General features: G+C 62.6%; 1 protein-coding gene across 6 annotated transcripts in view; it reads right to left on the bottom strand.

Moving 5' to 3' along the window:
- Positions 1 to 21,265, bottom strand: part of LOC122543613 (type 1 phosphatidylinositol 4,5-bisphosphate 4-phosphatase-like) — a 34,102-nt gene that overhangs the window by 11,450 nt on the left and 1,387 nt on the right. For all 6 annotated transcript variants that reach the window (XM_087974788.1, XM_087974786.1, XM_087974791.1 and 3 more), the window contains exons 2-4: positions 18,285 to 18,478; positions 5,792 to 5,898; positions 278 to 383 (exon numbers count right to left, since the gene is read on the bottom strand). In XM_087974788.1, the coding sequence (XP_087830914.1) occupies positions 278 to 383; positions 5,792 to 5,898; positions 18,285 to 18,478 (407 nt within the window). The remainder of the gene's footprint in view (positions 1 to 277; positions 384 to 5,791; positions 5,899 to 18,284; positions 18,479 to 21,265) is intronic.

Raw genomic sequence — 21,265 nt, 5'->3', positions numbered from 1 at the left:
CGTCCCTGACACACACACAGAGCCCCGTCCCCGGCAATCACGCACACACACACACAGAGCCCTGTCCCCGACACACACACACACCCTTGCTCCTGACACACACAGCTCCGTCCCCAGCAATCGCGCACGCATGCACACACAGCCTCCCCCCTGTCCCCAGCATGCGCAAGTACACATGCACACAAACACAGCCCTAGCCCCAACTGGGCACGCTCACATACACACAGAGACAGACAGACAGACAGAGTCCCGTCCCTATCACTAACTCACATCTTACCAGGAATGTGTTTTTACAATGCCCGCAGATAACCCGGGTTCCAGACGGCTGGGGCTCCGGGCTGGTTGGTCCGGGGTGGATGGGTCCCAGGTTTATTATCCTCTTACTGGGTGCACAACGTCAGACGGAGGGGGAGGGGGGGAGGGGGGGGAGAGACAGAGTTCAGATCAGAGGAGACAGAAAGCACAGGGCAGTCGAAAGATACCTGCACACCATCGTGCAACCTCCCCACCCCTCCCCTCAAGCCTGCAGCACAGGAACAGGAGGCCATTCAGCCCCTCCCTCCTCCTCCAGCCTGTTACACAGGAACAGGAGGCCATTCAGCCCCTCCCTCTCCAGGCTGTTACACAGGAACAGGAGGCCATTCAGCCCCTCCCTCCTCCAGGCTGTTACACAGGAACAGAAGGCCATTCAGCCCCTCCCTCCTCCTCCAGTCTGTTACACAGGAACAGGAGGCCGTTCAGCCCCTCCCTCCTCCTCCAGGCTGTTACACAGGAACAGGAGGCCTTTCAGCCCCTCCCTCCTCCTCCAGCCTGTTACACAGGAACAGGAGACTGTTCAGCCCCTCCCTCCTCCTCCAGCCTGTTACACAGGAACAGGAGACCGTTCAGCCCCTCCCTCCTCCTCCAGCCTGTTACACAGGAACAGGAGGCCGTTCAGCCCCTCCCTCCTCCTCCAGCCTGTTACACAGGAACAGGAGGCCGTTCAGCCCCTCCCTCCTCCTCCAGCCTGTTACACAGGAACAGTAGGCCGTTCAGCCCCTCCCTCCTCCTCCAGCCTGTTACACAGGAACAGAAGGCCATTCAGCCCCTCCCTCCTCCTCCAGCCTGTTACACAGGAACAAGAGGCCTTTCAGCCCCTCCCTCCTCCTCCAGCCTGTTACACAGGAACAGGAGACCGTTCAGAACTATCTCCATGAATGATCACACTGAGGCCACCATTGATCTTTCGGAGGGTGTAGTGTTAAAACACGACTGGGTACTTCCCTCTTTGAACAAAGTCCACGTGATAATCAAACAGAGCAGACTGTGCCTGAGAAATGCCTTAACTCGGTCATTCAGCTGCTCCCACTACACACCACCAAAGCCAGGCCGAGGTGATGTGCTGCTGGTACTAGCGCTGCACTGTTAATCCATGGTCCCAGGGAAGGTTCTGGAGACCGGGTTGGGAATCCCGCCTCCACAGAGGGGAGGACTCAAATTCATGATCAGTATCAGGAATGAGGAATCTACTACCGCCCACCATTGTCGATTGTTGGGGGAAAACCCCATCTGGCTCACAAACATCCTTCAGGGAAGGAAACTGCCTTCCTTACCAGGCCTGGTCTACACGTGACTCCAGATCCACAGCAACGGGACTGACTCTCGAAATGCCCGAGGGGGATTTAGGGACAGGGTAATAATACTCGCTGAGCCAGTGACATCCAGTGAATGAGTAAAGCCAATAAATACTGAGAATATGCACCAGCTCCAATCCTACTTCCAATGTTACCTTAGAATCAACCACATGACACTTCCTGCTACTGGCGGATCCGAAATCCCCGAAATTGCACTGACTTCGTCCCCACCCCAGTTTCACACTGACTCCACTTCCCCAGGCTCCAGCTCACAAGACATCTATACAATTCACATCATATTCACATACATGAACTGGTGTCTCTCAGACCTCATTCTCGCTCTCTCAGGGAGAAGAATGTGCACTGACTGCAATCTCTCACTCGTGTGTACGTGTGTGTCTCTCTCTCTCTCTGAGAGATACCCACACACTGACTGGCGTCTCTCAATCCCCTCTCTCTTTCTATCAGGGGGATATCTGTACACTGAATAGTATCTCAGTCCCCTCTCTTTCAGGGAAATACCTGTACAACGACTGGTGTCTCTCAGGGAGATCTTTGTGCAGTGACTAGTATCTCAGGCCTCTCTCTCTCTCTCACACAGAGAGGTAGCATTACACTGACTGGAGATTGTAAGTTGCCTCTCCCTTTCTCAGGAAGTTATCTGGACACTGACAGATGTCTCTCAGTTCCCTCTTTCTGTCTCAGGGACATATCTGTGCACTGACTGGCATCAGTCAGTTCTCTCTCTCTCTCTTTCAGGAAGAAATCTGTACACAGACTGGCATCCTGAAGTCCCCCCTCTCTCAGGGACATATCTGTACACTGACTGTTAACTCTCACTCCCCTCTCAGGGAGATACCTGTACACTGAGTGGTGTCTCTCAGTCCTCTCTCTCTCTCTCGCTCTCGGGGAGATATCTGTATAATGACATAAGTCATTTTAGTCTCCCTCGGAGATCTTTCTTCACTCACTGGTATCAATTACTCTCCTCTCTCACTATCAGGGAGATAACTGTACACTGACTGGTGTCTTTCAGTCGCCTCCCTCATTGAGGGAAACATCTGTACACTGGCTGGCATTTCTGTGTTTCCCCCCCACCCCCTTCTCTCAAGGAGATATCTGGACACTGACTGGCGTCCCTCAGTCCCATCCCTCTCTCTCTCTCTCTCTCTCTCTCTCTCAGGAAGATATCTGTACACTGACTGGTGTTGCTCAGTCCTGCCCCTCTCTCTCAGGGAGATATCTGTACACTGACTGGTGTCTCTCAGACAGATATCTGTACAGCGACTGGTGTCCCTCAGTACATCCGGTCTGCCTCTCTTAGCGAGGTATCGTTGCAGTGACTGGTGTGTCTCAGTTTCCCCCTCTCTCTCAGGGAGATATCTGTACACTGACTGGTGTCTCACAGTCCACTCTCTCTCTCAGGGAAATATCTGGACACTGACAAGTGTCTCAGTTCTGTATCTCAGGGAGATATCTGTACACTGACTGGTGTCTCTCAGACCCATCCCCCCCTCTCTCTCTCTCTCAGGAAGATATCTGTACACTGACTGGTGTTGCTCAGTCCTGCCCCTCTCTCTCAGGGAGATATCTGGACACTGGCTGCTGTCTCTCAGTACCCCCTCTCTCTGCACGGGAGATATCTGTCTCAGTCCACCCCCCCCCCCCTCCTCAGGGAACTATCTATATACTGACTAGTGTCTCTCAGTCTCCCCTCTCTCTCAGGGAGATATCTGGACACTGACTCGTGTCTCTCAGGGACATAACTCTACACTGATTGGTGTCTCTCAGTCCCCCCCTCTTTCTCTCTCTCGGAGATATCTGTACACTGACTGGTGTCTCTTAGCCCTCTCTCTCAGGGAGATATCTGTACACTGACTGGCATCTCTCAGTCCACATTCTTTCAGGGAGATATCTGTACAGTGACTGGTGTGTCTCAGACCCCCTCTCTCTCAGGGAGATATCTACACTGACTGGTGTCTCTCACTCCCCCCTCTCTCTCTCTCTCTCAGGAAGATATCTGGACACTGACTACTGTCTCAGTCCTGTATCTCAGGGAGATATCTGGACACTGACTGGTGTCTCTCAGGGACATAACTCTACACTGATTGGTGTCTCTCAGTCCCTCCCTCTCAGAGATATCTGCACACTGACTAGTGTCCCTCAGGGCGATATCTGTACACTGACTAGTGTCTCTCAGTCTTCTCTCTCAGGGTGATATCTGCACACTGACTGGTGTCTCACAGTCCCCTCTCTCTCTCAGGGAGATATCTGTACACTGACTGGTGTCTCAGTCCCCTCTCTCTCTCAGGGTGATATCTGCACACTGACTGGTGTCTCAGTCCCCTCTCTCTCTCAGGGTGATATCTGCACACTGACTGGTGTCTCTCAGTCCCCTCTCTCTCTCAGGGTGATATCTGCACACTGACTGGTATCTCTCAGTCCCCTCTCTCTCTCTCTCTCTCTCTCAGGGAGATATCTGCACACTGACTGGTGTCTCTCAGTCCTCTCTCTCTCTCTCAGGGAGATATCTGCACACTGACTGGTGTCTCCCAGTCCTCTCTCTCTCTCTTCGGGAGATTCATAGAACAACACAGCACAGACCAGGCCCTTTGGCCCTCGATGTTGCACCAACCTGTGAACTAATCTAAGCCCATCCCCCTACATGATCCCATCATCATCCATGTACTTATCTAAGGACTGTTTAAATCTCCCTCATGTGGCTGAGTTAACTACCTTAGCAGGTAGGGCATTCCACGCCCTTCCCACTCTCAGCATAAAGAACTTGCCTCTGACATCTGTCTTTAATCCATCACCCCTCAATTTGTAGTTATGCCCCCTCGTACAAGCTGACGTCATTACCCTAGGAAAAAGACTCACACTGTACACCCTGTTCAATCCTCTGATCACCTTGTGTGTCTCTATCAAATCCCCTCTTTGCCTCCTCCTTTCCAAAGAGAACAGACCCAAGTCTCTCAGGCTTTCCTCATAAGACCTTCCCTCTCAACCGTGCAACATCCTGGTAAATTTCCTCTGCACCTTTTCCAATCCTTGCACATCCTGTAATGGGGCGACCAGAACCAGCGTTTTGTATAGTTGCAGTGTGATATTGCGGTTCCGGAACTCAATCCCTCTACCAATGAAACCTAACACCCCGTATGCCTTCTTACCAGCACTATCCACCTGAGTGGCAACTTTCAGGGATCTATGTACATGGACTCCAAGATCCCTCTGCACATCTACACTACCAAGAATCTTACCACTGACCCAGTACTCTGCCTTCCTGTTATTCCTCCCAAAGTGTATCACCTCACATTTAGCTGCATTGAACTCCATTTGCCAGCTCTCAGCCCAATTCTGCAGTTTATCCAAGTCCCCCTGCACCATTCTTCCACACTGTCCACTGCTCCACCAACTTTCCTGTCATCTGCAAACTTACTAACCCATCCACCTATGTCTACGTCTAAGTTTTTTATAAAAATGACAAACAGCAGTGGTCCCAAAACGGATCCTTGTGGCACACCACTAGTAACCAGACTCCAGGCTGAATATTTTCCATCAACCGCCACTCACCTTCTTTCAGAAAGCCAGTTTCTAATCCAAACTGCTAAATCCCATGCCTCTGCATTTTCTCCAACAGCCTACCATGTGGAACCTCATCAAAGGCTTTACTGAGGTCCATGTAGATCACGTCAACTGTCCTACCCTCATCCACATGCTTGGTCACCTTCCCAAAAATCTCAGAGGTTTGTCAGACATGACCTGCCCTTGACGAAACCATGTTGACGATCTGAAATCAACTTGTTACTTGTTAGATGATTATAAATCCGATCTGTTGTAATCCTTTTCAAAACTTTTCCTATGACAGATGAAAGGCTCACTGGTCTATAATTATCTGGGTCATCTCTACTGCCCTTCTTGAACAAGGGCACAACATTTGCACCCCTCCAGTCCTCAGGTACTAAACCTGTAGACAATAACAACTCAAATATGAAAGCCACTGACTGGTGTCTCTCAGTTCTCTCTGTCTCTCATTCTCCGTCACTGGCTGTCTTACACTCTGTCTCAGGGACATATCTGTACAATGACTGTCGTCTCTCAGGCGCCCCCCTCTCCCAGGAAGATATCTGTATGTGAACTGGGGGTGTAGAAATGGGGTGCAGATAGTTGTGTCTCACCAGTAAGGTCGTGGGCAGGCAATTCTCTGAGAAGTGACTTTACAGATGAGCAGACAGTTACAGGGACACCGAACATATTTCTTCCCAAACGGAGCGTTCTTAATGGGCTGCAGCGAGGGAGAGAGAAACACAGACAAGCGTGAGAGAGAGGACAAGTGACATGGGCTGCCCAGGAGTGAGCGAGCGAGGGAGACGGGCAGGGAGAGAGAGCGAGCGAGCGCGAGGGAGACGGGCAGGGAGAGAGAGCGAGCGAGCGCGAGGGAGACGGGCAGGGAGAGAGAGCGAGCGAGCGCGAGGGAGACGGGCAGGGAGAGCGAGCGAGCGAGCGCGAGGGAGACGGGCAGGGAGAGCGAGCGAGCGAGCGCGAGGGAGACGGGCAGGGAGAGCGAGCGAGCGAGCGCGAGGGAGACGGGCAGGGAGAGAGAGCGAGCGAGCGCGAGGGAGACGGGCAGGGAGAGAGAGCGAGCGAGCGCGAGGGAGACGGGCAGGGAGAGAGAGCGAGCGAGCGCGAGGGAGACGGGCAGGGAGAGAGAGCGAGCGAGCGCGAGGGAGACGGGCAGGGAGAGAGAGCGAGCGAGCGCGAGGGAGACGGGCAGGGAGAGAGAGCGAGCGAGCGCGAGGGAGACGGGCAGGGAGAGAGAGCGAGCGAGCGCGAGGGAGACGGGCAGGGAGAGCGAGCGAGCGCGAGGGAGACGGGCAGGGAGAGCGAGCGAGCGAGCGCGAGGGAGACGGGCAGGGAGAGCGAGCGAGCGAGCGCGAGGGAGACGGGCAGGGAGAGCGAGCGAGCGAGCGAGAGGGAGACGGGCAGGGAGAGAGAGCGAGCGAGCGAGCGCGAGGGAGACGGGCAGGGAGAGAGAGCGAGCGAGCGAGCGCGAGGGAGACGGGCAGGGCGAGAGAGCGAGCGAGCGCAAGGGAGACGGGCAGGGCGAGAGAGCGAGCGAGCGCAAGGGAGACGGGCAGGGAGAGAGAGCGAGGGAGGCGGGCAGGGTGAGAGAGCGAGCGAGCGCGAGGGAGACGGGCAGGGAGAGAGAGCGAGCGAGCGCGAGGGAGACGGGCAGGGAGAGAGAGCGAGCGAGCGCGAGGGAGACGGGCAGGGAGAGAGAGCGAGCGAGCGCGAGGGAGACGGGCAGGGAGAGAGAGCGAGCGCGAGGGAGACGGGCGGGGGGAGAGAGCGAGCGCGAGGGAGACGGGCGGGGGGAGAGAGCGAGCGCGAGGGAGACGGGCGGGGGGAGAGAGCGAGCGAGCGCGAGGGTGACGGGCAGGGGGAGAGAGCGAGCGAGCGCGAGGGAGACGGGCAGGGGGAGAGAGCGAGCGAGCGCGAAGGAGACGGGCAGGGGGAGAGAGCGAGCGAGCGCGAGGGAGACGGGCAGGGAGAGAGAGCGAGCGAGAGGGAGACGGGCAGGGAGAGAGAGCGAGCGAGCGAGAGGGAGACGGGCAGGGAGAGAGAGAGCGAGGGAGACGGGCAGGGAGAGAGAGAGAGCGAGGGAGACGGGCAGGGAGAGAGAGAGAGCGAGGGAGACAGGCAGGGAGAGAGAGAGAGCGAGGGAGACGGGCAGGGAGAGAGAGCGAGGGAGACGGGCAGGGAGAGAGAGAGAGCGAGGGAGACGGGCAGGGAGAGAGAGAGAGCGAGGGAGACGGGCAGGGAGAGAGAGAGAGCGAGGGAGACGGGCAGGGAGAGAGAGAGAGCGAGGGAGACGGGCAGGGAGAGAGAGAGAGCGAGGGAGACGGGCAGGGAGAGAGAGAGAGCGAGGGAGACGGGCAGGGAGAGAGAGAGAGCGAGGGAGACGGGCAGGGAGAGAGAGAGAGCGAGGGAGACGGGCAGGGAGAGATAGAGAGAGCGAGGGGGACGGGCAGGGAGAGAGAGAGAGCGAGGGAGACGGGCAGGGAGAGAGAGAGAGCGAGGGAGACGGGCAGGGAGAGAGAGAGAGCGAGGGAGACGGGCAGGGAGAGAGAGAGAGCGAGGGAGATGGGCAGGGAGAGAGAGAGAGCGAGGGAGACGGGCAGGGAGAGAGAGAGAGAGCGTGAGGGAGACGCGCAGAGAGAGAGAGAGAGAGCGTGAGAGAGACGCGCAGAGAGAGAGAGAGCGTGAGGGAGACGCGCAGAGAGATAGAGAGAGAGAGAGAGAGAGAGTGAGGGAGACGCACAGAGAGAGAGAGAGAGCGCGAGGGAGACGGGCAGGGAGAGAGAGAGCGAGCGAGGGGGACGGGCAGGGAGAGAGAGAGAGCGAGGGAGACGGGCAGGGAGAGATAGAGCGAGCGAGGGAGACGGGCAGGGAGAGAGAGAGAGAGAGCGAGGGAGATGGGCAGGGAGAGAGAGAGAGAGCGTGAGGGAGACGGGCAGGGAGAGAGAGAGCGAGCGTGAGGGAGACGCGCAGAGAGATAGAGAGAGAGAGTGAGGGAGACGCACAGAGAGAGAGAGAGAGAGAGAGAGCGCGAGGGAGACGGGCAGGGAGAGAGAGAGCGAGGGAGACGGGGAGGGAGAGAGAGAAAGAGAGAGCGAGGGAGATGGGCCGGGAGAGAGAGAGAGAGAAAAAGAGGGCGAGGGGCAGGGAGAGGGCGAGGGGCAGGGAGAGAGAGACCACGAGGGAGATGGGCAGGGAGAGAGAGTGCGAGCGAGGGGGAGGGGCAGGGAGAGAGAGAGAGCGAAGGAGAGGGGCAGGGAGAGAGGGTGCGAGCGAGGGAGAGGGGCAGGGAGAGAGAGCACGAGCGAGGGAGAGGGGCAGGGAGAGAGAGCGCGAGCGAGGGAGAGGGGCAGGGAGAGAGAGCGCGAGCGAGGCAGAGGGGCAGGGAGAGAGAGCGCGAGCGAGGGAGAGGGGAAGGGAGAGAGAGCTTGAGCGAGGGAGAGGGGCAGGGAGAGAGAGCGCGAGCGAGGCAGAGGGGCAGGGAGAGAGAGCGCGAGCGAGGCAGAGGGGCAGGGAGAGAGAGCGCGAGCGAGGGAGAGGGGCAGGGAGAGAGAGCGCGAGCGAGGGAGACGGGCAGGGAGAGAGAGCGCGAGCGACGGAGAGGGGCAGGGAGAGAGAGCGCGAGCGACGGAGAGGGGCAGGGAGAGAGAGCGCGAGCGAGGGAGAGGGGCAGGGAGAGAGAGCGCGAGCGAGGCAGAGGGGCAGGGAGAGAGAGCGCGAGCGAGGGAGAGGGGCAGGGAGAGAGAGCGCGAGCGAGGGAGAGGGGCGGGGAGAGAGAGCGCGAGCGAGGGAGAGGGGCGGGGAGAGAGAGCGCGAGCGAGGGAGACGGGCAGGGGGAGAGCGAGCGAGCGCGAGGGAGACGGGCAGGGGGAGAGCGAGCGAGCGCGAGGGAGACGGGCAGGGGGAGAGCGAGCGAGCGCGAGGGAGACGGGCAGGGGGAGAGCGAGCGAGCGCGAGGGAGACGGGCAGGGGGAGAGCGAGCGAGCGCGAGGGAGACGGGCAGGGGGAGAGCGAGCGAGCGCGAGGGAGACGGGCGGGGGGAGAGCGAGCGAGCGCGAGGGAGACGGGCGGGGGGCGAGAGAGAGCGAGGGAGACGGGCGGGGAGCGAGAGAGAGCGAGGGAGACGGGCAGGGAGCGAGAGAGAGCGAGGGAGACGGGCAGGGAGCGAGAGAGAGCGAGGGAGACGGGCAGGGAGCGAGAGAGAGCGAGGGAGACGGGCAGGGAGCGAGAGAGAGCGAGGGAGACGGGCAGGGAGCGAGAGAGAGCGAGGGAGACGGGCAGGGAGCGAGAGAGAGCGAGGGAGACGGGCAGGGAGCGAGAGAGATCGAGGGAGACGGGCAGGGAGCGAGAGAGAGCGAGGGAGACGGGCAGGGAGAGAGAGAGAGCGAGGGAGACGGGCAGGGAGAGAGAGAGAGCGAGGGAGACGGGCAGGGAGAGAGAGAGAGCGAGGGAGACGGGCAGGGAGAGAGAGAGAGCGAGGGAGACGGGCAGGGAGCGAGAGAGAGCGAGGGAGACGGGCAGGGAGCGAGAGAGAGCGAGGGAGACGGGCAGGGAGAGAGAGAGAGAGAGAGCGAGGGAGACGGGCAGGGAGAGAGAGAGCGAGCGCGAGGGAGTCGGGCAGGGAGAGAGAGCGAGCGCGAGGGAGACGGGCAGGGAGAGAGAGCGAGCGCGAGGGAGACGGGCAGGGAGAGAGAGCGAGCGCGAGGGAGACGGGCAGGGAGAGAGAGCGAGCGCGAGGGAGACGGGCAGGGAGAGAGAGAGAGCGAGGGAGACGGGCAGGGAGAGATAGAGCGAGCGAGGGGGACGGGCAGGGAGACAGAGAGAGCGAGGGAGACGGGCAGGGAGAGAGAGAGAGTGAGGGAGACGGGCAGGGAGAGAGAAAGAGCGAGGGAGACGGGCAGGGAGAGATAGAGCGAGCGAGGGGGACGGGCAGGGAGAGAGAGAGCGAGGGAGACGGGCAGGGAGAGAGAGAGAGAGCGAGGGAGACGGGCAGGGAGAGAGAGAGAGAGAGGGGCAGGGTGAGAGAGAGCGAGCGTGAGGGAGACGCGCAGAGAGAGAGAGTGAGGGAGACGCGCAGGGAGAGAGAGAGAGAGCGCGAGGGAGACGGGCAAGGAGAGAGAGAGCGAGGGAGACGGCAGGGAGAGAGAGAGCGAGCGCGAGGGAAACGGGCGGGGAGAGAGAGCGAGCGCGAGGGATACGGGCAGGGAGAGAGAGTGAGCGAGGGAGACGGGCAGGGAGAGAGAGAGAGCGAGGGAGACGGGAAGGGAGAGAGAGAGAGCGAGGGAGACGGGCAGGGAGAGAGAGAGAGCGAGGGAGACGGGCAGGGAGAGAGAGAGAGCGAGGGAGTCGGGCAGGGAGAGAGAGAGAGAGCGAGGGAGACGGACAGGGAGAGAGAGAGAGCGTGAGCGAGGGAGAGGGGCAGGGAGAGCGTGAGAGCGTGAGCGAGGAAGTCGGGCAGGGGGAGAGAGGGAGCGCGAGGGAGTCGGGCAGGGGGAGAGAGGGAGCGCGAGGGAGTCGGGCAGGGGGAGAGAGGGAGCGCGAGGGAGTCGGGCAGGGGGAGAGAGGGAGCGCGAGGGAGTCGGGCAGGGGGAGAGAGGGAGCGCGAGGGAGTCGGGCAGGGGGAGAGAGGGAGCGCGAGGGAGTCGGGCAGGGGGAGAGAGGGAGCGCGAGGGAGTCGGGCAGGGGGAGAGAGGGAGCGCGAGGGAGTCGGGCAGGGGGAGAGAGGGAGCGCGAGGGAGTCGGGCAGGGGGAGAGAGGGAGCGCGAGGGAGTCGGGCAGGGGGAGAGAGGGAGCGCGAGGGAGTCGGGCAGGGGGAGAGAGGGAGCGCGAGGGAGTCGGGCAGGGGGAGAGAGGGAGCGCGAGGGAGTCGGGCAGGGGGAGAGAGGGAGCGCGAGGGAGTCGGGCAGGGGGAGAGAGGGAGCGCGAGGGAGTCGGGCAGGGGGAGAGAGGGAGCGCGAGGGAGTCGGGCAGGGGGAGAGAGGGAGCGCGAGGGAGTCGGGCAGGGGGAGAGAGGGAGCGCGAGGGAGTCGGGCAGGGGGAGAGAGGGAGCGCGAGGGAGTCGGGCAGGGGGAGAGAGGGAGCGCGAGGGAGTCGGGCAGGGGGAGAGAGGGAGCGCGAGGGAGTCGGGCAGGGGGAGAGAGGGAGCGCGAGGGAGTCGGGCAGGGGGAGAGAGGGAGCGCGAGGGAGTCGGGCAGGGGGAGAGAGGGAGCGCGAGGGAGTCGGGCAGGGGGAGAGAGGGAGCGCGAGGGAGTCGGGCAGGGGGAGAGAGGGAGCGCGAGGGAGTCGGGCAGGGGGAGAGAGGGAGCGCGAGGGAGTCGGGCAGGGGGAGAGAGGGAGCGCGAGGGAGTCGGGCAGGGGGAGAGAGGGAGCGCGAGGGAGTCGGGCAGGGGGAGAGAGGGAGCGCGAGGGAGTCGGGCAGGGGGAGAGAGGGAGCGCGAGGGAGTCGGGCAGGGGGAGAGAGGGAGCGCGAGGGAGTCGGGCAGGGGGAGAGAGGGAGCGCGAGGGAGTCGGGCAGGGGGAGAGAGGGAGCGCGAGGGAGTCGGGCAGGGGGAGAGAGCGCGAGCGAGGCAGAGGGGCAGGGAGAGAGAGCGCGAGCGAGGGAGAGGGGAAGGGAGAGAGAGCTTGAGCGAGGGAGAGGGGCAGGGAGAGAGAGCGCGAGCGAGGCAGAGGGGCAGGGAGAGAGAGCGCGAGCGAGGCAGAGGGGCAGGGAGAGAGAGCGCGAGCGAGGGAGAGGGGCAGGGAGAGAGAGCGCGAGCGAGGGAGACGGGCAGGGAGAGAGAGCGCGAGCGACGGAGAGGGGCAGGGAGAGAGAGCGCGAGCGAGGGAGAGGGGCAGGGAGAGAGAGCGCGAGCGAGGGAGAGGGGCAGGGAGAGAGAGCGCGAGCGAGGCAGAGGGGCAGGGAGAGAGAGCGCGAGCGAGGGAGAGGGGCAGGGAGAGAGAGCGCGAGCGAGGGAGAGGGGCGGGGAGAGAGAGCGCGAGAGGGAGAGGGGCGGGGAGAGCGAGCGAGCGCGAGGGAGACGGGCAGGGGGAGAGCGAGCGAGCGCGAGGGAGACGGGCAGGGGGAGAGCGAGCGAGCGCGAGGGAGACGGGCAGGGGGAGAGCGAGCGAGCGCGTGGGAGACGGGCAGGGGGAGAGCGAGCGAGCGCGAGGGAGACGGGCGGGGGGAGAGAGAGAGAGCGAGGGAGACGGGCAGGGAGAGAGAGAGAGCGAGGGAGACGGGCAGGGAGCGAGAGAGAGCGAGGGAGACGGGCAGGGAGCGAGAGAGAGCGAGGGAGACGGGCAGGGAGCGAGAGAGAGCGAGGGAGACGGGCAGGGAGCGAGAGAGAGCGAGGGAGACGGGCAGGGAGCGAGAGAGAGCGAGGGAGACGGGCAGGGAGCGAGAGAGAGCGAGGGAGACGGGCAGGGAGCGAGAGAGAGCGAGGGAGACGGGCAGGGAGCGAGAGAGAGCGAGGGAGACGGGCAGGGAGCGAGAGAGAGCGAGGGAGACGGGCAGGGAGCGAGAGAGAGCGAGGGAGACGGGCAGGGAGCGAGAGAGATCGAGGGAGACGGGCAGGGAGCGAGAGAGATCGAGGGAGACGGGCAGGGAGCGAGAGAGAGCGAGGGAGACGGGCAGGGAGAGAGAGAGAGCGAGGGAGACGGGCAGGGAGAGAGAGAGAGCGAGGGAGACGGGCAGGGAGAGAGAGAGAGCGAGGGAGACGGGCAGGGAGAGAGAGAGAGCGAGGGAGACGGGCAGGGAGCGAGAGAGAGCGAGGGAGACGGGCAGGGAGAGACAGAGAGCGAGGGAGACGGGCAGGGAGAGAGAGAGAGAGAGAGCGAGGGAGACGGGCAGGGAGAGAGAGAGCGAGCGCAAGGGAGTCGGGCAGGGAGAGAGAGCGAGCGCGAGGGAGACGGGCAGGGAGAGAGAGCGAGCGCGAGGGAGACGGGCAGGGAGAGAGAGCGAGCGCGAGGGAGACGGGCAGGGAGAGAGAGAGAGCGAGGGAGACGGGCAGGGAGAGATAGAGCGAGCGAGGGGGACGGGCAGGGAGACAGAGAGAGCGAGGGAGACGGGCAGGGAGAGAGAGAGAGTGAGGGAGACGGGCAGGGAGAGAGAAAGAGCGAGGGAGACGGGCAGGGAGAGATAGAGCGAGCGAGGGGGACGGGCAGGGAGAGAGAGAGCGAGGGAGACGGGCAGGGAGAGAGAGAGAGAGCGAGGGAGACGGGCAGGGAGAGAGAGAGAGAGAGCGAGGGAGACGGGCAGGGTGAGAGAGAGCGAGCGTGAGGGAGACGCGCAGAGAGAGAGAGTGAGGGAGACGCGCAGGGAGAGAGAGAGAGAGCGCGAGGGAGACGGGCAAGGAGAGAGAGAGCGAGGGAGACGGCAGGGAGAGAGAGAGCGAGCGCGAGGGAAACGGGCGGGGAGAGAGAGCGAGCGCGAGGGATACGGGCAGGGAGAGAGAGAGAGCGAGGGAGACGGGCAGGGAGAGAGAGAGAGCGAGGGAGACGGGCAGGGAGAGAGAGAGAGCGAGGGAGTCGGGCAGGGAGAGAGAGAGAGAGCGAGGGAGACGGACAGGGAGAGAGAGAGAGCGTGAGCGAGGGAGAGGGGCAGGGAGAGCGTGAGAGCGTGAGCGAGGGAGAGGGGCAGGGGGAGAGAGGGAGCGCGAGGGAGTCGGGCAGGGGGAGAGAGGGAGCGCGAGGGAGTCGGGCAGGGGGAGAGAGGGAGCGCAAGGGAGTCGGGCAGGGGGAGAGAGGGAGCGCGAGGGAGTCGGGCAGGGGGAGAGAGGGAGCGCGAGGGAGTCGGGCAGGGGAGAGAGGGAGCGCGAGGGAGTCGGGCAGGGGGAGAGAGGGAGCGCGAGGGAGTCGGGCAGGGGGAGAGAGGGAGCGCGAGGGAGTCGGGCAGGGGGAGAGAGGGAGCGCGAGGGAGACGGGCAGGGAGAGAGAGAGAGCGAGGGAGTCGGGCAGGGAGAGAGAGAGAGAGCGAGGGAGTCGGGCAGGGGGAGAGAGGGAGCGCGAGGGAGTCGGACACGGGGAGAGAGGGAGCGCGAGGGAGTCGGGCAGGGGGAGAGAGGGAGCGCGAGGGAGTCGGGCAGGGGGAGAGAGGGAGCGCGAGGGAGTCGGGCAGGGGGAGAGAGGGAGCGCGAGGGAGTCGGGCAGGGGGAGAGAGGGAGCGCGAGGGAGTCGGGCAGGGGGAGAGAGGGAGCACGAGGGAGTCGGGCAGGGGGAGAGAGGGAGCGCGAGGGAGTCGGGCAGGGGGAGAGAGCGAGCGCGAGGGAGTCCGGCAGTGGGAGAGAGAGAGCGCGAGGGAGTCGGGCAGGGGGAGAGAGGGAGCGCGAGGGAGTCGGGCAGGGGGAGAGGGGGAGCGCGAGGGAGTCGGGCAGGGGGAGAGAGGGAGCGCGAGGGAGTCGGACACGGGGAGAGAGGGAGCGCGAGGGAGTCGGGCAGGGGGAGAGAGGGAGCGCGAGGGAGTCGGGCAGGGGGAGAGAGGGAGCGCGAGGGAGTCGGGCAGGGGGAGAGAGGGAGCGCGAGGGAGTCGGGCAGGGGGAGAGAGGGAGCGCGAGGGAGTCGGGCAGGGGGAGAGAGGGAGCGCGAGGGAGTCGGGCAGGGGGAGAGAGGGAGCGCGAGGGAGTCGGGCAGGGGGAGAGAGGGAGCGCGAGGGAGTCGGGCAGGGGGAGAGAGCGAGCGCGAGGGAGTCCGGCAGTGGGAGAGAGAGAGCGCGAGGGAGTCGGGCAGGGGGAGAGAGGGAGCGCGAGGGAGTCGGGCAGGGGGAGAGAGGGAGCGCGAGGGAGTCGGGCAGGGGGAGAGAGGGAGCGCGAGGGAGTCGGGCAGGGGGAGAGAGGGAGCGCGAGGGAGTCGGGCAGGGGGAGAGAGGGAGCGCGAGGGAGTCGGGCAGGGGGAGAGAGGGAGAGCGAGGGAGTCGGGCAGGGGGAGAGAGGGAGCGCGAGGGAGTCGGGCAGGGGGAGAGAGGGAGCGCGAGGGAGTCGGGCAGGGGGAGAGAGGGAGCGCGAGGGAGTCGGGCAGGGGGAGAGAGGGAGCGCGAGGGAGTCGGGCAGGGGGAGAGAGCGAGAGCGAGGGAGTCGGGCAGGGGGAGAGAGAGAGCGCGAGGGAGTCGGGCAGGGGGAGAGAGAGAGCGCGAGGGAGTCGGGCAGGGGGAGAGAGAGAGCGCGAGGGAGTCGGGCAGGGGGAGAGAGAGAGCGCGAGGGAGTCGGGCAGGGGGAGAGAGAGAGCGCGAGGGAGTCGGGCAGGGGGAGAGAGAGAGCGCGAGGGAGTCGGGCAGGGGGAGAGAGAGAGCGCGAGGGAGTCGGGCAGGGGGAGAGAGAGAGCGCGAGGGAGTCGGGCAGGGGGAGAGAGAGAGCGCGAGGGAGTCGGGCAGGGGGAGAGAGAGAGCGCGAGGGAGTCGGGCAGGGGGAGAGAGAGAGCGCGAGGGAGTCGGGCAGGGGGAGAGAGAGAGCGCGAGGGAGTCGGGCAGGGGGAGAGAGAGAGCGCGAGGGAGTCGGGCAGGGGGAGAGAGAGAGCGAGAGGGAGTCGGCAGGGGGAGAGAGAGAGCGCGAGGGAGTCGGGCAGGGGGAGAGAGAGAAAGAGCGCGAGGGAGTCGGGCAGGGGTAGAGAGAGAGAGAGAGAGTGCAAGGGAGTCGGGCAGGGAGAGAGGGAGCGCGAGGGAGACAGACAGGGTGAGAGAGAGAGAGCGAGAGAGAGAGAGAGAGAGAGAGAGAGAGAGAGAGCGAGCGAGAGAGAGCGAGCGAGCGCGTGGGAGACGGGCAGGGAGAGAGAGAGCGAGGGAGAAGGACGGGGGGAGAGAGAGAGAAAGAGAGAGCGAGAGAGACGGGAAGGGGGAGAGAGAGAGAGAGAGAGCGAGGGAGATGGGCAGGGGGAGCGAGAGAGAGAGAAAGAGGGCGAGGGGCAGGGAGAGAGAGAGCACGAGGGAGATGGGCAGGGAGAGAGAGCGCGAGAGAGAGAGAGAGAGAGGGAGACGGGCAGGGGAAGAGAGAGAGAGAGGCAGGGAGAGAGAGCGCGAGTGAGGGAGAGGGGCAGGGAGAGAGAGCGCGAGCGAGGGAGAGGGGCAGGGAGAGAGAGCGCGAGCGAGGGAGAGGGGCAGGGAGAGAGAGCGCGAGCGAGGCAGAGGGGCAGGGAGAGAGAGCGCGAGCGAGGCAGAGGGGCAGGGAGAGAGAGCGCGAGCGAGGCAGAGGGGCAGGGAGAGAGAGCGCGAGCGAGGCAGAGGGGCAGGGAGAGAGAGCGCGAGCGAGGCAGAGGGGCAGGGAGAGAGAGCGCGAGCGAGGCAGAGGGGCAGGGAGAGAGAGCGCGAGCGAGGCAGAGGGGCAGGGAGAGAGAGCGCGAGCGAGGCAGAGGGGCAGGGAGAGAGAGCGCGAGCGAGGCAGAGGGGCAGGGAGAGAGAGCGCGAGCGAGGCAGAGGGGCAGGGAGAGAGAGCGCGAGCAAGGCAGAGGGGCAGGGAGAGAGAGCGCGAGCGAGGCAGAGGGGCAGGGAGAGAGAGCGCGAGCGAGGCAGAGGGGCAGGGAGAGAGAGCGCGAGCGAGGCAGAGGGGCAGGGAGAGAGAGCGCGAGCGAGGCAGAGGGGCAGGGAGAGAGAGCGCGAGCGAGGCAGAGGGGCAGGGAGAGAGAGCGCGAGCGAGGCAGAGGGGCAGGGAGAGAGAGCGCGAGCGAGGGAGAGGGGCAGGGAGAGAGAGCGCGAGCGAGGGAGAGGGGCAGGGAGAGAGAGCGCGAGTGAGGGAGAGGGGCAGGGAGAGAGAGCGCGAGCGAGGCAGAGGGGCAGGGAGAGAGCGCGAGCGAGGGAGAGGGGCAGGGAGTGAGAGACGGGGGGGGGAGACGGGCAGGGAGAGAGAGAGACGGGGGGGGGAGACGGGCAGGGAGAGAGAGACGGGGGGGGGAGACGGGCAGGGACAGAGAGAGAGGGGTGAGACGGGCAGGGACAGAGAGAGAGGGGTGAGACGGGCAGGGGGAGAGAGAGAGAGAGAGCGCGAGGGAGACGGGCAGGGAGAGAGAGAGAGCGAGGGAGACGGGCAGGGAGAGAGAGAGAGAGCGAGGGAGACGGGCAGGGAGAGAGAGAGAGAGCGAGGGAGACGGGCAGGGGGAGAGAGAGAGAGCGAGGGAGACGGGCAGGGGGAGAGAGAGAGAGAGAGTGAGGGAGACAGGCAGGGAGAGAGACAGAGAGAGAGAGCGAGGGAGACGGGCAGGGGGAGAGAGAGAGAGCGAGGGAGACGGGCAGGGGGAGAGAGAGAGAGCGAGGGAGACGGGCAGGGGGAGAGAGAGAGAGCGAGGGAGACGGGCAGGGGGAGAGAGAGAGAGCGAGGGAGACGGGCAGGGGGAGAGAGAGAGAGCGAGGGAGACGGGCAGGGGGAGAGAGAGAGAGAGAGAGAGCGAGGGAGACAGGCAGGGAGAGAGAGAGTGAGAGAGCAAGGGAGACGGGCAGGGAGAGAGAGAGAGAGCGCGAGGGAGACAGGCAGGGAGAGAGAGAGAGAGAGAGAGCGCGCAGGAGACAGGCAGGGAGAGAGAGAGAGAGAGAGAGAGCGAGGGAGACAGGCAGGGAGAGAGAGAGAGAGTGAGCGAGGGAGACGGGCAGGGAGAGAGAGAGTGAGAGAGCGAGGGAGACAGGCAGGGAGAGAGAGAGAGAGAGAGAGCGCGCAGGAGACAGGCAGGGAGAGAGAGAGAGAGAGAGAGAGCGAGGGAGACAGGCAGGGAGAGAGAGAGAGAGAGAGAGTGAGCGAGGGAGACGGGCAGGCAGGGGGAGAGAGAGCGAGGGCGATGGGTGGGCAGAGAGAAAGCGAGAGCGAGGGAGGGATGGAGAGCAAAGCAAGGAGGGAGAGTGAAGGAGGGAGGGAGGGCGCGAGGGAGCACAGGACATGAACAAAGTGGGGAGAGGGAGACAAGGAGAGAAATACCGTTATTTCCTGTGGGAATGATGATGGAGAGCGTCGGATTGCATGGAATTACAGCTGAGCACACCCCCTCACCCATCAGGTCAGTCAGTGCTGACCGACCACTGCTCGGTCAAACCTGTCATCCCTCCCCCTGCATTCCCTGCTCACGTCCACAATCCCGTTCTCAGCTCACCCACCCCCCCGAACACCCCCCACCGATGCCCACGTTCCCAGTTACCCCCACCCTCACCGTGGCCTCGTTACAGATGGCACACTTCACCACGTGCTGATGCATCTTGCCCTCCACGTTGATGAGGGATTGGCACACACGGCAGTTAATAACGGGGCTGCCCCCGCTCTCGGGGCTGGTCAGGGGGGAGTACGGTGGGGGGTCCTCACCAGGAAACACGGTCGGAACGCTCTCTGGGAACTCCGGGAATACCGCTAAGGAGAGAGGGAGAGGAGGGTTACTGCAGCCAGTACCAACACATACACACCCACTGCAACCCCCTCCCTCTCTCTCTGTAACCCCCCCTGCACCCCCTCCCTCTCTCTCTAACCCCCCCTACACCCCCTCCCTCTCTCTCTCTAACCCCCCTACACCCCCTCCCTCTCTCTCTCTAACCCCCCTACACCCCCTCCCTCTCTCTCTCTCTAACACCCCTACACCCCCTATCTCTGTAACCCTCTACACCCTCCTCCCTAACTCTGTCACACCCTCTGGCCCCTACACCCTCCTCCTTACCTCGTCACCCCCTTCCAGCCCCTACACCCCCTCCCTACCTCTGTTAGCTGCTACACCCACTCTCTATCTCTGTAACTCTCTACAGCCCCTCCCTATCTCTGTATCCCCCTACTCCCTCCTTCCTATCTCTGTCACCCCCTCTGGCCCCTATACCCTCCTCCCTATCTCTGCTACCACCTACACCCCCTCCCTATCTCTGTAACCCTCTACAGCCCCTCCCTATCACTATCACACCCTCCAGCTCCTACACCCTCCACCCTACTTCTATCACCCCCTCCGGCCCCTACACCCCCTCACTACCTCGGTCACCCCCTTCCAGCCCCTACAGCCCCTCCCTCCCTCTGTCACCCCCTACACCCTCCTCCCTCCCTCTGTCACCCCACTACACCCTCCTCCCTACCTCTGTCACCCCACTACACCCTCCTCCCTACCTCTGTCACCCCACTACACCCTCCTCCCTACCTCTGTCACCCCACTACACCCTCCTCCCTACCTCTGTCACCCCACTACACCCTCCTCCCTACCTCTGTCACCCCACTACACCCTCCTCCCTACCTCTGTCACCCCACTACACCCTCCTCCCTATATCTCTCACCCCCTACACCCTCCTCCCTATCTCTGTCACCCCTTCTAGCCCCTCCACCCTCTATCTCTGTAACCCCCCACATCCCCTCCCTATGTAACCCCTTCCAGCCCATACACCCCCTCCCTATCTCTGTACCCCTGTCTGGCCCATACACTCCCTCCCAACCAGAGATGTGCTGCAACCTCTGCACACCAGTTTGGAGGGAACCTTACTCTGTAACTCATCCCGTGCTGGGAGTGTTTGATTGGAGGGGACAGTGTTGAGGGAGCTTTACTCTGTATCTGACCCTGTGCTGTCCTTCCGAATATATCAACATGTGCACGCATTATCCCATCCCTTCTCCTCTACCAAGATTCAATTAGCCGCCCCATCATGAGGCCCAATATAGCAACAGCCTCTGGCCCCACACTCTCCCAATCACTCCAGGGTTGAATACCCCTCTCACCTGCCCCTTCCCATATACTGAAAAACATAAATACATATATCACTGACGGGGGACAGTGGAGAGGAAAGTTGGGTATGTTGGGTTATGTTTACTCGATGAGCAGAGGCTGTAGTTTCTGTTCCAAGTGGAGTTATGCCTATCTGGAATTCCCCGTTCAAAACCTCAATAATGAGGAAGAAAGACACACTGTGGGTGGAATATGAGCCAATCCCGTCTCTCTGGCTATCATGTTCATGGCCATTAATTCCAGGCAATACACAAGTCCAACAAGAAAGAATCGAACCATCACCATGCTTCACTCCCCCCCTCCCCCCCGAGATTCTATGATGTTACCATCACTGAATTCCCCCCTCCCCCCCACTATCAACATCCTGGGGGTTACCATTGACCAGAAACTGACCCGGACCCAGTCCCATATAAACCCAGCGGCTACAAGAGCAGGTTAGAGGCTGGGAATCCTGCAGCGAGTAACTCCCCTCCTGACTACCCCCAACGCCCTGTCCCACCAAGGCATAAGTCAAGAGGGTGAAGGAATACTCCCCACTTGCCCCTAACGGGGGGCAACTCCGACACCACTCTGGAAGCTCAAAACTGTCCAGGGTCAAAGCAGCCCCCCGCTCGATTGGTACCACACCCACAAACACCTCCGCCCGCCCTCCCTGCAGCCCCCGACGCTTAGTAGCAGCAGTGTGTACTGTCTACAAGATGCACTGCAGAAACTCCCCGAGGGTCCTCAGACAGCACCTTCCCAAAACTCTACGGCCACTTCCACCCTGAAGGACAAGGGGCAGCAGATACATGGGAATAACAGCCCCTGCAAGTCCACCTCCGAGCCCTTCCTCACCCCAATTCAAAAATATATTGGCCATTTCTTCAGCGTCAATGTGTCAGAATCCTGGGAATTTTTTTCTTTGCGGGACATTATGGGTCTATCCTACATCAGTTCAAGAAGGCAGCTCACAACCAGCTTCTCCCGGGAGGCAACTGGGAATAGGAGCGATCAATGCTGGACCCAACAATCAACTCCCCCGTAGCCCAGCTCTCAGCCCATCCCTCCCTGCACCCCCCATCTCCCATCTCAAATCCCCTTAGCAACCTTGTGACATACTCATCCCTCTACATTTACTCATGTTCACCAGGAGCTCTCACCCTGGTCTACTGATATCCACATTCCAGGCCTCTGTCTCTCAAAAAGCACCCAGTAAATTTGTGCACCTATCTGTATTCAACCTCAACCCCCCATCCACACCCCCACATTAACTCTTGTCCCCAGGGGCAACCTAGCAACAGCCTCTGACCACTGCCCCAGGATTCACTCTCCACATATACAACCCCTCTCGCCTGGCTGCACCATATATTGATGTATGCAGGCATATTTATATTCTCTGACCACCTCTCTCCTCCCCAAACCGTCTCAGGTGTTCTCACCTGCACCCCCATCCCAGGGGCCGGTCC

Source organism: Chiloscyllium plagiosum, unplaced genomic scaffold (assembly GCF_037043375.1).
Source record: "Chiloscyllium plagiosum isolate Xiang-an unplaced genomic scaffold, Cpla_swu_hap1 HiC_scaffold_27, whole genome shotgun sequence".
Classification (NCBI taxonomy): Eukaryota; Metazoa; Chordata; class Chondrichthyes; order Orectolobiformes; family Hemiscylliidae; genus Chiloscyllium; species Chiloscyllium plagiosum.
This window is presented reverse-complemented; position numbering and strand designations above follow the sequence as displayed.